The 12,532-nt window shown below is 41.3% G+C and overlaps 1 protein-coding gene across 1 annotated transcript in view; it reads right to left on the bottom strand.

The window, feature by feature from the left end:
* Positions 1-3,754: 3,754 nt before the first annotated feature.
* Positions 3,755-12,532, bottom strand: part of esd (esterase D/formylglutathione hydrolase) — a 30,410-nt gene continuing 21,632 nt past the window's right edge. Inside the window, exons 4-9 of the mRNA XM_078559476.1 lie at positions 10,228-10,326; positions 9,751-9,875; positions 7,792-7,911; positions 6,268-6,366; positions 4,267-4,434; positions 3,755-4,162 (exon numbers count right to left, since the gene is read on the bottom strand). Of these exons, the coding sequence (XP_078415602.1) occupies positions 4,082-4,162; positions 4,267-4,434; positions 6,268-6,366; positions 7,792-7,911; positions 9,751-9,875; positions 10,228-10,326 (692 nt within the window). The 3' untranslated portion in view covers positions 3,755-4,081. The remainder of the gene's footprint in view (positions 4,163-4,266; positions 4,435-6,267; positions 6,367-7,791; positions 7,912-9,750; positions 9,876-10,227; positions 10,327-12,532) is intronic.

The following is a 12,532-nucleotide window of genomic DNA, read 5'->3' as shown; positions in this document are numbered from 1 at the left end:
CATCTGCCAAATTTTGGCACATTCACCTAACCTGACCATATCCATTTGTAAATTTCTTATTTCTTCATTGCAACTTACTTTCCCACCTATTTTGGTGTCATCTGCAAATTTAGCTATAGTACCTTCTATCCCTGAATCCAAGTAATTAACATAGATTGTAAATAGTTAGGGCCCAAGGACCGAATCCTGTGGCACCCCACTAGTTACAGCTTGCCATCCAGAAAAAGACCCATTTATCCCGACTCTCTGCTTTCTGTTGGTTAGCCAATCCTCTATCCAAGCTAATATATTACCCCTAACTCCGTGTGATCTTATCTTGTATGTTAATCTTTTGTGTGGCACCTTATCAAAGGCCTCGTGGAAGTCCAGATATACTACATCTACAGGATCCCCATTATCCACTTTGCTTGTCACATCTTCAAAGAACTCTAGCAAATTAGTCAAACATGATTTACTCTTCATAAAACCATGCTGACTCTGATGGATTGCATTTTGACTTTCCAAATGCCCCATTACTACTTCCTTAATAATGGATTCCAACAATTTCCCAACGACAGACGTTAAACTAACTGGTCTATAGTTTCCTACTTTCTGCCTCCCCCCTTTTTGAATAATTGCCCTTGAGAAAGTGGTGGTGAGCTGTCTTCTTGAACCGCTGCAGTCCATGTGGTGTAGGTAACCCCACAGTGCTGTTAGGGAGGGAGTTCCAGGATTTTGACCCAGCAACAGTGAAAGAACGGCAATATATTTCCAAGTCAGGGTGGTGAGTGGCTTTGAGGGGACTTTGTAGGTAGTGGTGTTCCCATGTGTCTGCTGCCCTTGTCCTTCTAGATGGCAGTGGTCGTAGGTTTTGAAGGTGCTAAGGAGGCTTGGTGAATTCCTGCAGTGCATCTTGTAGACACTGCTGCTACTGTGCGTTGGTGGTGGAGGGAATGAATATTTGTGAATGGGGTGCCAATCAAGTGAGCTGACTTGTCCTGGATGGTGTCAAGCTTCTTGAGTGTTGTTGGAGTTGCGCTCATCCAGGCGAGTGGGAAGTACTCCATCACACTCCTGATTTTTGCCTTGTAGATGGTGAACAGGCTTTGGGGAGTCAGGAGGTGAATTACTTGTCACAGGTTTCCTAGCCCCTGACCTGCTCTTGTAGCCACAGTATTTATATGGCTAGCCCAGTTCAGTTTCTGGTCAATGCTGCTTGCTTACCTAGTTTGGCCTGAGTCTTGATGTAGTAAGGAATAAGCATGATGAGGCACTAGTCTTTTATGAATCTCATTCCAAATCCAATGAAGTGAGGAGCCTGGTGAGATGTAGGCAGGATACACTTGCAATATTCCTGATCTAAGTCCAGTATTTATGAGATGGAAGCAAGTATAGTTCATCATGCTTACTCATTTTCTAATTACTGCTTACAAAACAGTAAATAACATGATACTTGCTCTTCTAGGAACATAGTAACAGGGCTAACCTGTTCTTCCCTTTAATCAGATCATGACTGCTTTGTGTCAAAATTCCATCAATCCCATCCTGGTTCTGTATCCCTAATACCCTTGCCTCACAAGGATCTATCAATCTCATTTTTGACCTTTTTTCAATTGATCTCAAAAGCCTCAACAATGTTTTGGGGACAGAGTCCCAGATTTGCCCTATCCTTTGTGTGAAGAAGTGCTTCACATATTACACCCTTGATTTAACAGTACATCATCCCCAAACCAGATGTTAATTATGAGCACAATGGGTGGGGTGAGGAATGGAAGATAATATGGAAAAGGACATGTGATTGGGATATGTATTCAGCTGAGAGACACCTGTAATTTGCACCATGACTTTTCACAATAAATTCGTCAGAGTCCGCTGATTAAGTAAACCTGCTCGGGACTGTGGCAGGAAATTTCCACTGTGCCATCCAAACAGCAGTCACTGTCATATGGACCAACCCAGGCTATAATGGAAGGGGCTAATCATTGAAGGGGGCCGGGGGAACGGTAGAGATGGATGAAAAATATTTTGGGCCACCAAAGCAGATGGTTTTAGTCTTTGTTGCATGCAATGCACTACTGGCTGCTTCCACAATTCCATGCAATTCTTCCACAATTTTGCAATTCTGAGGGCCCAGCCACTACCTCCTGGGATCTGGAGGCAGCCACAGAGGAAGAGGAAGAGGTAAAGAAAAGACTACATCCATGACATGCAATTGGAGAGAGCAAGAGGGACCACATTGTGAGGTTTTGCTTCAGTTAAATGGAACTTGCCCAGCCCAACATGGACTCACTGGGCTGAATTTTAACCCAAAAGAACGAACGGACAAGTGGTTAGTGATGATGGTCCTTACACCAAGTGGGTTGAGAAGCCAGAAAGAGACAGTGAGAAATAAAAAGCAGAGGAAAAGAAAGTGAAGAAAGAAAGAAAGAAGGCAAAAAGTAGGGAAAAAATGGTAAGACAAGTACATTAGTGTACATTTTTAATGTGCAGTATTAACATAAGAAATAAGAGCAGGAGCAGGGCATACGGCCTTCAAGCCTGCTCCGTCATTCAATAAGATCATGGCTGATCCCTCGATTCCCCTGGTACCCAAAAATTTATCAATCTCAGCCTTGAATATACTCAATGTCCAAGCATCCATGCCGTCTAGGATAAAGATAACCCAAAATTCACAACCTCCTGAGTGAAGAAATTTCTCCTCATTTCAGTCTGAAATGGCCAACCCCTTATCCTGAGGCTATAATCCCTTGTTCTAGCCAGGTGAAACAGACTCTCAGCATCTACCCTTATCAAAACACCTCAGAATTTTATGTTTCAATGAGATCACCCCTCATTCTTCTAAACTCCAGAGTATAGGCCCATTCTACTCAATCTCTCCTCAGAGGACAGTCCTAAGCAGAAATGAATCCAGTGAACCTCGATCTGCTGCACCTCACCACCACGTCCCAAGGCAACTAAATCCTTCCTTAGGTAAGGAGACCAAAACTGTACACAGTTGTAGTGTAGTCTCCCCAAATGTTTGCAGCAAGACATCTTCGATCTTAAACTGCAAATCCCTTGCAATAAAGGCTAACATAATACTGGCTCTGCTTTCATAGCAAGGAAGACAAGAGTCACACTTTCTCTACCCGTTCATATTGTGAAGTCAGGCTCCAAGCTTGGGATTCAAAGGTCATTTCTCACTAGCCACCTAGCCCCAGAACGCGGTTCAATCATTAAATATATCTGGCAAGGTAGTTCTTTTCAATCATTGAAATCAGAAAGCAGGTCCAAGATTTCTTTTTTGCTCCTTTTTACTACAGCCAATGTTTCTTAGAATGAGATTACCTTACCCCATTAATATCTGATCGCTGATTGGCCCTTCCTCTAGTTACCAGGGAATACAATTCAGTCACTTTGACAATGACTGAAGAGAATCAGTTCCTTGGAGGAGCTGCATCGACAGCAACAAAAAGGTTGATTTACATTCAAGCACCGTACTTGTGTGATGTACCCTGCTCACCAATTTCAATCATGTATTTGTATGTTCAGCCTGAGTCAACACTTCAAGTACATAGCTAGCTTGTGAACCAACCTTGGCAGCTGAGTATTCCAGTTCAAATTTTTTTTGAAAACTCATTACAGGTTACTCAACTAAAAGTTAAAGTAATTTAAGCTGTCAACCGTCTGAACTTCAGCCAGTTCTGAAAGTGTGCTGCCGCAGGTGCAAAGGGTGAACTCTGCTTGTCTGCTGAAATGATGGCAGTGTGCTGTTACAAAGATACATCGATTCAACTTGCTGCTTAACTGACTTTATTCAAAGGTTGTGCTCACAGGTTGGTTTCCTTGGGTTGAAATGGGCATGATGAGGACTTCAATTTCAAAAACAAATCAAGTGTAATGATTTCAGATGGGCACAGGTCAGTTTCCAGAATGAACTGCACAATGCAGGCCAACAAACTCTCAAAAACCTGCCAGCCACCACATGGGGGCAAGGGAGAGGATGACAGTTCATCATTCTGGAACATCATGTCAATAGCTACTTCTTCATAGGGAGATTATTTTCTTTGACTGCTACATGATTAAAAGGCACAGTTGAGATGTTCATTACTGCTGGTGACTCTTAAGCATTCAGGTACTTTGCATGGTGCTTGATGTGGTCTCCAACAAACGTAGCGATGAAGTAGTAGCTGTGGTCATACCCCTGCAGAAAGCAAAATGTGAAACTGTTAAAATCATAGAGAGATGTTGATATGGGATTAAGATCCCATATATTCTTTGGCTAATCTAAACCCTGGACACACTTGCCTCCTGAAGCCGAAAAACAACAGGTATCTTCTTGTTAGTACATGCTGCAATGAAGTTTTCGGGGAGTAATTGTCCTGCAGCCAGGAACTGATCGTCCTTCCCTTGGTCAATAAGTATATCGAGGGGGGGTCCTGAATAGGTTCTTGCCAGGCAAGTAGCATCATAAGTCTACAGGGAATAAAGAAGTTCCACAATTTACACAGTCTAAGACGGAACTATAATTGGTTCATCTGCTATCTGCTTGTCTACAAACACCTTTGATATTTGCTCACAGCTTTTAATATGGGAAATATATTCATCTGTACAGTTTGCTAACCAAAGGGAATTCAAACATATGGCAAGATGGTTTTAAAAACTATTTCCTAGATTATCTTAAAATCCTAACAGCACCTTAGCCATAAGAAGCAATGTAGTTTCTACGTGTTTACTAAGACCCGAGTCTTTCAAGGAGTGACAATCACCATCGGATTGCCGCTGTGCTCTTACTTTCCCATGTCACACTGGAGCTCTGCATTTCTGGCTGGAACTTCCGATCCTGGCTTCTGCAGAAATGCATAGCATTTCTGAAATGGAACTGCTTCTCCGATTGTTGGTGGAAGACAAGCCACGTCCCTTTTTTACAGCATTAGCTACTGTATTCTGGGAGGAGTTCACTCACACTGAAAAGCTGGGACATTTAAACAGCTTTCCAGTGTGTTAATGTCTGAGTGTATGGGTGAATGTGTAGTTAGGTAAGGGAGTAGGGTGGGTGCAGTAGGTGGGTAAGGGTATAGGGTGGGTGAGGTAAGTGGGCGAGGTGGCAGGGTGGGAGCTGGTAGGGCAGAATGGCAGGTAGGGTAGCGGGCAGAACAGCAGGCAAACAGGATGAAAGGGAGGCGGGGGGCAGGTTGGTGAGGTTTGGTCAGGGAGGAATCGGGTGGGGGAGGGTGGAGTTGGGTGATGAGGCCAGGTTGTGGGGAGGCAGTTGGGGGCCCTGGGGGGAGTTGGGTGCAAGTTGGGTCAGGTCAACTTGTGGGGAGTGGGGGTGCCTTGGCAGCAGCACAACAGTGTTAGTTAAATAGTTATCCAGGTGTTAGACTAGGATTTTTCTGTCTAACATTCCCTGGGTGACTATCCAGCTAAGAGAGTCGGAATTGTTTGAAGTCTCCGACTCTAACTCAGAGGGAGGGTCCTGGGGAGCAGAGGAATTGTCCAATGGAAGTTCGAACTTCCCAGGCAATTTCCACAGACTCAGCGCATCAGGACTTCCGACGGGTCCCAATGCGTATCTTGGGGAGTATGTCTGGTCTCCGACGATCAGAAGACCTGAAGATCTGAGCCATTGTAACTCAAGGTGCAGCTGGGTCAATAGTGAACTGAGAGTGCTCATCTAGCATCTCTGGCAGGACCCACAAAGTGCATTACTATGGCAAAGTCTTGTGTCAGTCAGCCCTGAGCCAGAATTGGGGTTTTTCCATTGAGAACAGTTTTGGCAGCTTTGGATCTCTCATAGCTTAAAATCTTGCTTGGAAAAAAAACTCAACAAAGAATTAAAAAATATACATAACAAGAACTGGGTGCTGAGAGTTTAACAGAAAAGCTGCTACAGATTTTCAATACAAGTTCAAAACAGGTCAAGGTGGTTCACATCAGGGGTCCTGGGTTTTAATCAGCTCCAGATAGGTTACATGGCTCCTCACTCCAGTGATGAGTCCTACATGTTGAGTTTGAACAGCATCACCCACCCCTTATTACACACAGAAGCAAACACAGTTCAGTACAAACTGTCCATCTCACCCACACACGCTACAAAGATGTGGGAGTGAAAAATATTGCCTTCGCATGAATTGATTCAAGGAAGTTAGTATTATAGAATGTACATTTAAAAAAAAGTGGAGAGTACACTCAGGATGCCAAAAGGGTAAAAGTCCTAGTAAAGAATTACCTTTACCTAATTAAGAACAAAAATTTGCAACTTAATTTAAAAATAAATCTAATTTCCTACTAATATTATAACCTTACCTCCCATTTGCTTTTATCAGAGCCCAGGTATCCAGTAAATGCTTTCTGACCCCAAGGGCACAGCACAGGGTTGCAGATAGGAGCAAGTGCTGACACAGACTATCCAGATGTTATCAGGGATCAAAAGCAGAAATACAAATTAATATCTCATCTCACTTTTCAACATTGCTGCATGTACATCTTGAGAAAGCGCAGACTATAATTCAGTCTAAATTTCAATGCTGGATTACCAAACATTTTATTGCTTTTTAAATTAACATATAAATATACATTTTTCGGACATAAATCAGCATTTAACAAAAATAAAGGTGCATGGAAACATTTCGAAATTTGTGGGAATGGTTAAACAAGGCTGGCATGAATAGGGAATAAGAAATTTTTTTTTACATGGGTTTTAATTATTGATATCAGCATTTCTCCAGAATATTGTGCAGGGAAAGGTAATATTAAAATACATTAGAAAATGACGCCATGTGTTTTTAGCTTATTTTGTATAGTTTAGGTGCAACCAAAAAAAAATTGTTTTCTCAAGTAAGCAAGAGGTGCTGTGGAATGAAATTTCATAAACATACTCCAACCATTCCAAGGTAGCCTATGCCAGCCTGCAGCAGAATGGGACCACACCCAGGCCTGGAATCACAATGGCTGGTAACATTCATGCCACTTAAGTGAATGTTACCAGAAGAAAGCCGAACCATCAATGGCACCAAACGGCTCACCTTCAACATCTTCATTACAGTACCATCACTACTGAGGGGATGCAATTACAGCATGACAAGTTTATATAGGAAATTTCCATTCTAAATGTGGACATTGGAATTTATAATGGAAATGCAGAAAAATAAAGACTGAATGTTTGACTTTAAAATGGATACTAAATTGTGTTTGCACCCTGGTCCAATTATTCTCTCTTTTCATAAAGATCCTCCTATCCTACTGACATTTTAATTTGCTGCTGGTTAGGGAGTCCCAAGAGATCGTCACTTTAAAGTGATCACAAAGAGAGGGGAGAGAAGTGAGGAGATTTTTTTTATGCAGTATGTTAAGACTGCAGAATACTTTGCCACAGAGATTGATTGAACAGAGATCGTTGCAGCTTGTAAGAGAGAAGTTAATAATGTTTAAAGTAGAGGAAGATATAGGGCTTTAGCGAGCAAGCAGGGCAGTGGTATTGGGTCGTTCTAGCAAAATATGGTTGAATAGTCATCTGCAGCCTTTGGTTCTACAGATTCCAAATTAAACTCAAGGAAGTCAGCAATCTTTCAAATATTGGACCATTTAGTTCAGTAGATATATAACTCACGCTATGTTTTCCTACAACAGGTAATGCACTATTTGCAATGAAGTCAGAAGCATGACTGAAAATAATATTTAAAATTACTCTCACATAGTATAATATAGCAGCAGCCCTGCCATATGCCTAGGGTAAGCAGGCATATCACAGTATCAAACTGTAGAAGTTATGATGCTATACATGTTGTATGACATTTTAACCCAGCTGCTAGTGTCCAGGAGTGTATGTACCTTATATTTTCCAGGGTTTCTCAAAGTACAAATTAGAGCCCCATGACCACCCATCGAGTGGCCAAAGATGGACATCTTTTCAGGATTAACAGAGAAATTGGCATTTATCAGATGAGGCAACTGAGGAGAAAAAAAACAGTAATTAGCAAATTTAATTGCATTAATCAAGATATGGGTCATACAAGCAAAAACAGAAATATATCACAGAGGAAAAACCAACACAAGTAGCCACTCTTTTAGTTCTGGAATCCACATTATAGGAAGGATGTGATTGCACTAGAGAGAGTGCAGAGGAGATTTACCAGGATGTTGCCTGGGCTGGAGAGTTTTAGTTATGAGGAGAGATTGGATATACTGGGGTTACTTTCCTTGGAGCAGAGGAGATTGAGGGGGGACATGATTGAGGTGTATATAATTATGAGGGGCATAGATAGGATAGACAGGAAGGAGCTTTTTCCCTTGGTGGAGGGATCAATAACCAGGGGGCATAGATTTAAGGTAAGGGGCAGAAGGTTTAGAGTGGATGTGAGGAAGAATTTTTTCACCCAGAGGGTGTTGGGAATCTGGAACTCACTGCCTGAAAGGGTGATAGAGGCAACCCTCATAACATTTAAGAAGTATTTGGATGTGCACTTGCGATGCCATGGCATACAAGGCTATGGGCCTAGTGCTGGAAAATGGGATTAGAATAGTTAGGTACTTGTTTGACCGGCACAGACTTGATGGGCTGAAGGGCCTTTTTCTGTGCTGTAGACCTCTATGACTCTAAAAGAATATTTTAATATTTGACTTCTGTTTATATAGAAATCTTTAGTTTTCAAGCACAACATAAGCATGTAAGGGAGCTTTGAGTTCCCAATCCCTGGCTCATTTTATAGATTTTACGAAAGGCAAGGCGATACAGTCTTGAGAAAAGCTATAAATCAGACATTAACTAGCAGCAAGAAAAGAGATACACTTCAATGCTGCACATTATTGAAATAAAAAAAAGAAAATGCTGGAAATACTCAGCAGGTCAGACAATGTTTGTGGAGGCTGAAACAGAATTAATGTTTCATGTTAACCACCTTTTGCCAGAACACAGTATTGTTTAGTTTTATTATTACTTGTGTACCACTTGCTCTTTGGAGACTGAATGCTCATGTGACACTGCAGTATTGTGAAATCAAGTTCGCCCATGGTAGCACTCAGATGTGAGTCCCTACTCAGGTAGGGACTCAGATGTGCTACAGCTGGCACTGCCCTGATTATAACTGTTAGTATGGAGCAGTCCTGATATATGAGAGATCAAAACCCCGTGTGTAATAACACCTGTTTACCACATTGAGATACACTTTCAAAAAAGCTAGGCAGAAGTTCACTCAAAACTTACAGTATTAAATAAATCTCTCAGTTTCAAACCAATCTTTCTGTAAAGAAGCTAGAATATTTCAGGTAGAATCAGCAGGGGTTGGTTTGAAACAAAAATTGCATTGAAATCAAAAGCTGGGTGCCTGAAAGTCCACAAACAAATAGAAGTGAAATTGATAATTTGCTAGATAAGGGTATAAAGGAATATGGAGCAAAGGCAAGTAAATAGAGCTCAGATACAGGTCAACCATAGTGCAATGGAATGGCAGAGGAGATCTGAGGGGGCTGAATGGCCTACTCTTGTCCCTATGTTCCTCATATTTAATACTCAAGATTCAGCACCAAAGGGGGGTGTGTTTCAGCTTGAACAGCCTTTCCTTCCTCAGAACGTGAGTGCTTTGGTGCCTAGCCATCAGCTACCAAAGCATCCGAGAACCTCGAAAAGCTATCCATTACGGTCTGAGCATGTAACCATGACTGGGAGCCAGCCTGTAGTTAGCTGCATAGTACTCTTGATTAATCAAACAACTTCAAGAGAAATGTTCACCTCATTTCAAAATTAAACATTACATTTTTAATTCTGAAAACTGCAGCCACAGATCAGAGTACCTCCTCTGTAATGTATGCGTGCATCCTGTAGTTCATCTTCCAAGGGTCCTCTGTGGCATTTATGTAAAACCCAGCCCCTGTACCAAAGTCCCAGCTTTCATCTTCACCTTGAATATTGCAGCCACCTGGAGTGACAAAACACATCAGCGACCCACAAAGCCACTCAGAACATAAAGTGGATTAAATGAATTATAAAAGGCTGCTACTGCTTTCACCTCTACTGATCTATCACCATTAGGATGATGTATTTTCTGACCTACTGCATTGGCAAAGGTGATACTCAATATTCAATTTACCATAACTAGCAGAAACTCAAACTGCCTAATACTTTTTAATTGCTTCTTTTTGTCCTTGAAAGCATATTATATAAAACAGCTCAATTTACTTTACCACAACTTTTTTAATTACTTGAAGTGCATCTTAATTTTGGGTAGACAAGTGGAATTGAATGGAATGATTTGAAGATTAAGTACTCACGAGGACTGGTGTCTGGGGTTACAATGACAATGCCATGTTCAGCTGCTGCTTGCTGACTTGCTGCTTTGGTTATGAAGTTTTGTTCAGTGCATGTTAAGCCTACAGAAAACCCAGAAAGGATTCATGCTTAGAAGACTGAATTTTCAAATTTGTTTGTACTTCAAAAAATAGCTTAGTACAGTTTAAAGAAAGTACCCCTAAACAACAAGGTCCCTGTTGGAGGAACACAGAGATCCAGGGCTGCAGATAAAAAGATCTTCCAAGACAGGGGAGTGGTTAGAAAAGGCCTTAAAAAAGCAAATAGGATGCTGAATTTCTGATGTTAGGGCAAGGATAAATTCATGTTAAATTCACATAAAACATTGGCCAGACTACAAATGGAATATTGCATATAATTTTGGGCAGCCTATTATAATAATTGAACCAAAGAAAGAGTGCAGTAAACATCTACTAAAATGGTATCTGGAATGAGATTATAGTTATGAAGAAAAACTGGAAATTTTAACTGAAACAGACACGTTAGAAGGGGTCTGATGAAGGTCTTCAAAATGATAGGTGAGGTTGAGAGAATAAACAGTGAAAATTATATCCACTGGGTTGGTAAATTGGTAAGAAAGGGCCACAGACTGAAGATCATCAGTAGAAGAGTGGAGGAGGAAGATACGGTTACACATGGAAGGTTATTAGAACGTGGAATGCTTTATCATAGGTTGCTAAAGCAGAAACAACAGCAGCATTTAAAAGGGAACTGGAAAATTATTTCAAAAGAAATAGGAAAGGATAAGCAGCAGGAAAATGGATTAAGGGTAGATAACTCCAAGACAGCTGAACAACTGACATCAAAATGGGTGTAATGGGCCAAATGGTCTCCCACGATTTCTATGATACAGTCAGGACTTTATTTCTAAAAGATGCAAAGATATTTTCTGATGGAAAGTTTTTTTGAACATAAAAGCCTTCTTCCTTACTATACTTTAACCTGTCTTTCTGTAACCTACCTTGAATGCTAAATATTTATCAAGAGATTCTGCATACCGCCTGGGTAAGAGAGGAATCTGCGTTGTTCACACAAAAATACACTTGACCGCAAGGATGCAGCAATAAAGCCTGGGATTCAACAGCAATGAGAGAATAGAGTATAACCTTTGGGATTCAGCAACAGGTCTAACCAAACTGGTGGAAAACTAAAGCAGCTGTGGCAAAATTGCACCGAACTATGAAAAATAAATCAAAGTTGCTACCAAACATGACGGTGAACGGTTATTTTCCAGTGACGGCATTAGATTCTTTGAGGCTCAAATTATGTAAAGCCATGTTGTAAAATACAAGGTGGATAAAGCAACTTCAAAATTAATATTAATATAAATGGATGGAGGTTTTTGTTTTTTGGCCAATTTAAGGAACTGCCCAATTTAAAAACATATGTGGGTAATGTACTTGATTGCCACAGATATCGTGATGAAGAAAAGAATGGCACTAGTGTTAAAGCAAAGGTTAAAAAGTCATTCACGGCAACAATTGATCTGCCGACACTATGAATGAAGGGATAACTTCTGAGAAAACCCACAGCTCTCCCATGACGGACACACACACATTGTTAACGGATGGGAGCAAGTTTTGAGGATGATACTGCTTCCCAACATTACCTGCTCCTCTCTGAAGTATTCATGCTGAATGCATATCATAGTCTATGTTTTTCTGGTTTTAAGGGACTGACCTAGTTTTCTCTATTTTGAATAGTTTAGCTGCCCACTTGTGTTAAGAAATAACCAACACAGACTAAGGATAATGCTGGGTGCAAGGAATGAGTGCAGAATTCTATTCAAGATCCCACACTGAATTTAATGAGCTGGTTATATAAATCCTACTGGAAGATTTTTATTAGTATTTTTGTGCTCTTTGAGGAAGTCAATATTAGGCATTAAAATTTTTAAAATTTTTGGGTTCGGACAAAATGCAACTTCCCCAACCCCGACTGACCATCCGACCCACCCTCCCCAACCTGGACCATCCTCCCTTCCTTCCGGCCCATTTTATGTCCTCCCTGACCCAACTTACCCTGACCTAACCCATTCTCCTCACCCCGACCCATCCTAACCCCCAACTGATCCTCCCCAACCCATCCTATCCCCACTCCGACCCATTCTATGCCCCCCCGACCCATCCTACCCTAACGACAGGCCCATCCTACCCTAACCCCAGACCCATCTTACTCCAATACCACCCACTTACCTTATACACCTACCTTCTCCCTGCAAAGTGCATTTAAACACTGGGAGCTTTAAACTTACCTGATTTACAGCAG

The sequence above is a fragment of the Cetorhinus maximus genome, chromosome 16 (genome assembly GCF_964194155.1).
Source record: "Cetorhinus maximus chromosome 16, sCetMax3.hap1.1, whole genome shotgun sequence".
Classification (NCBI taxonomy): domain Eukaryota; kingdom Metazoa; phylum Chordata; class Chondrichthyes; order Lamniformes; family Cetorhinidae; genus Cetorhinus; species Cetorhinus maximus.
Note: the sequence above shows the minus strand (reverse complement) of the source record. Positions and strands in the feature narration are given on the sequence as shown.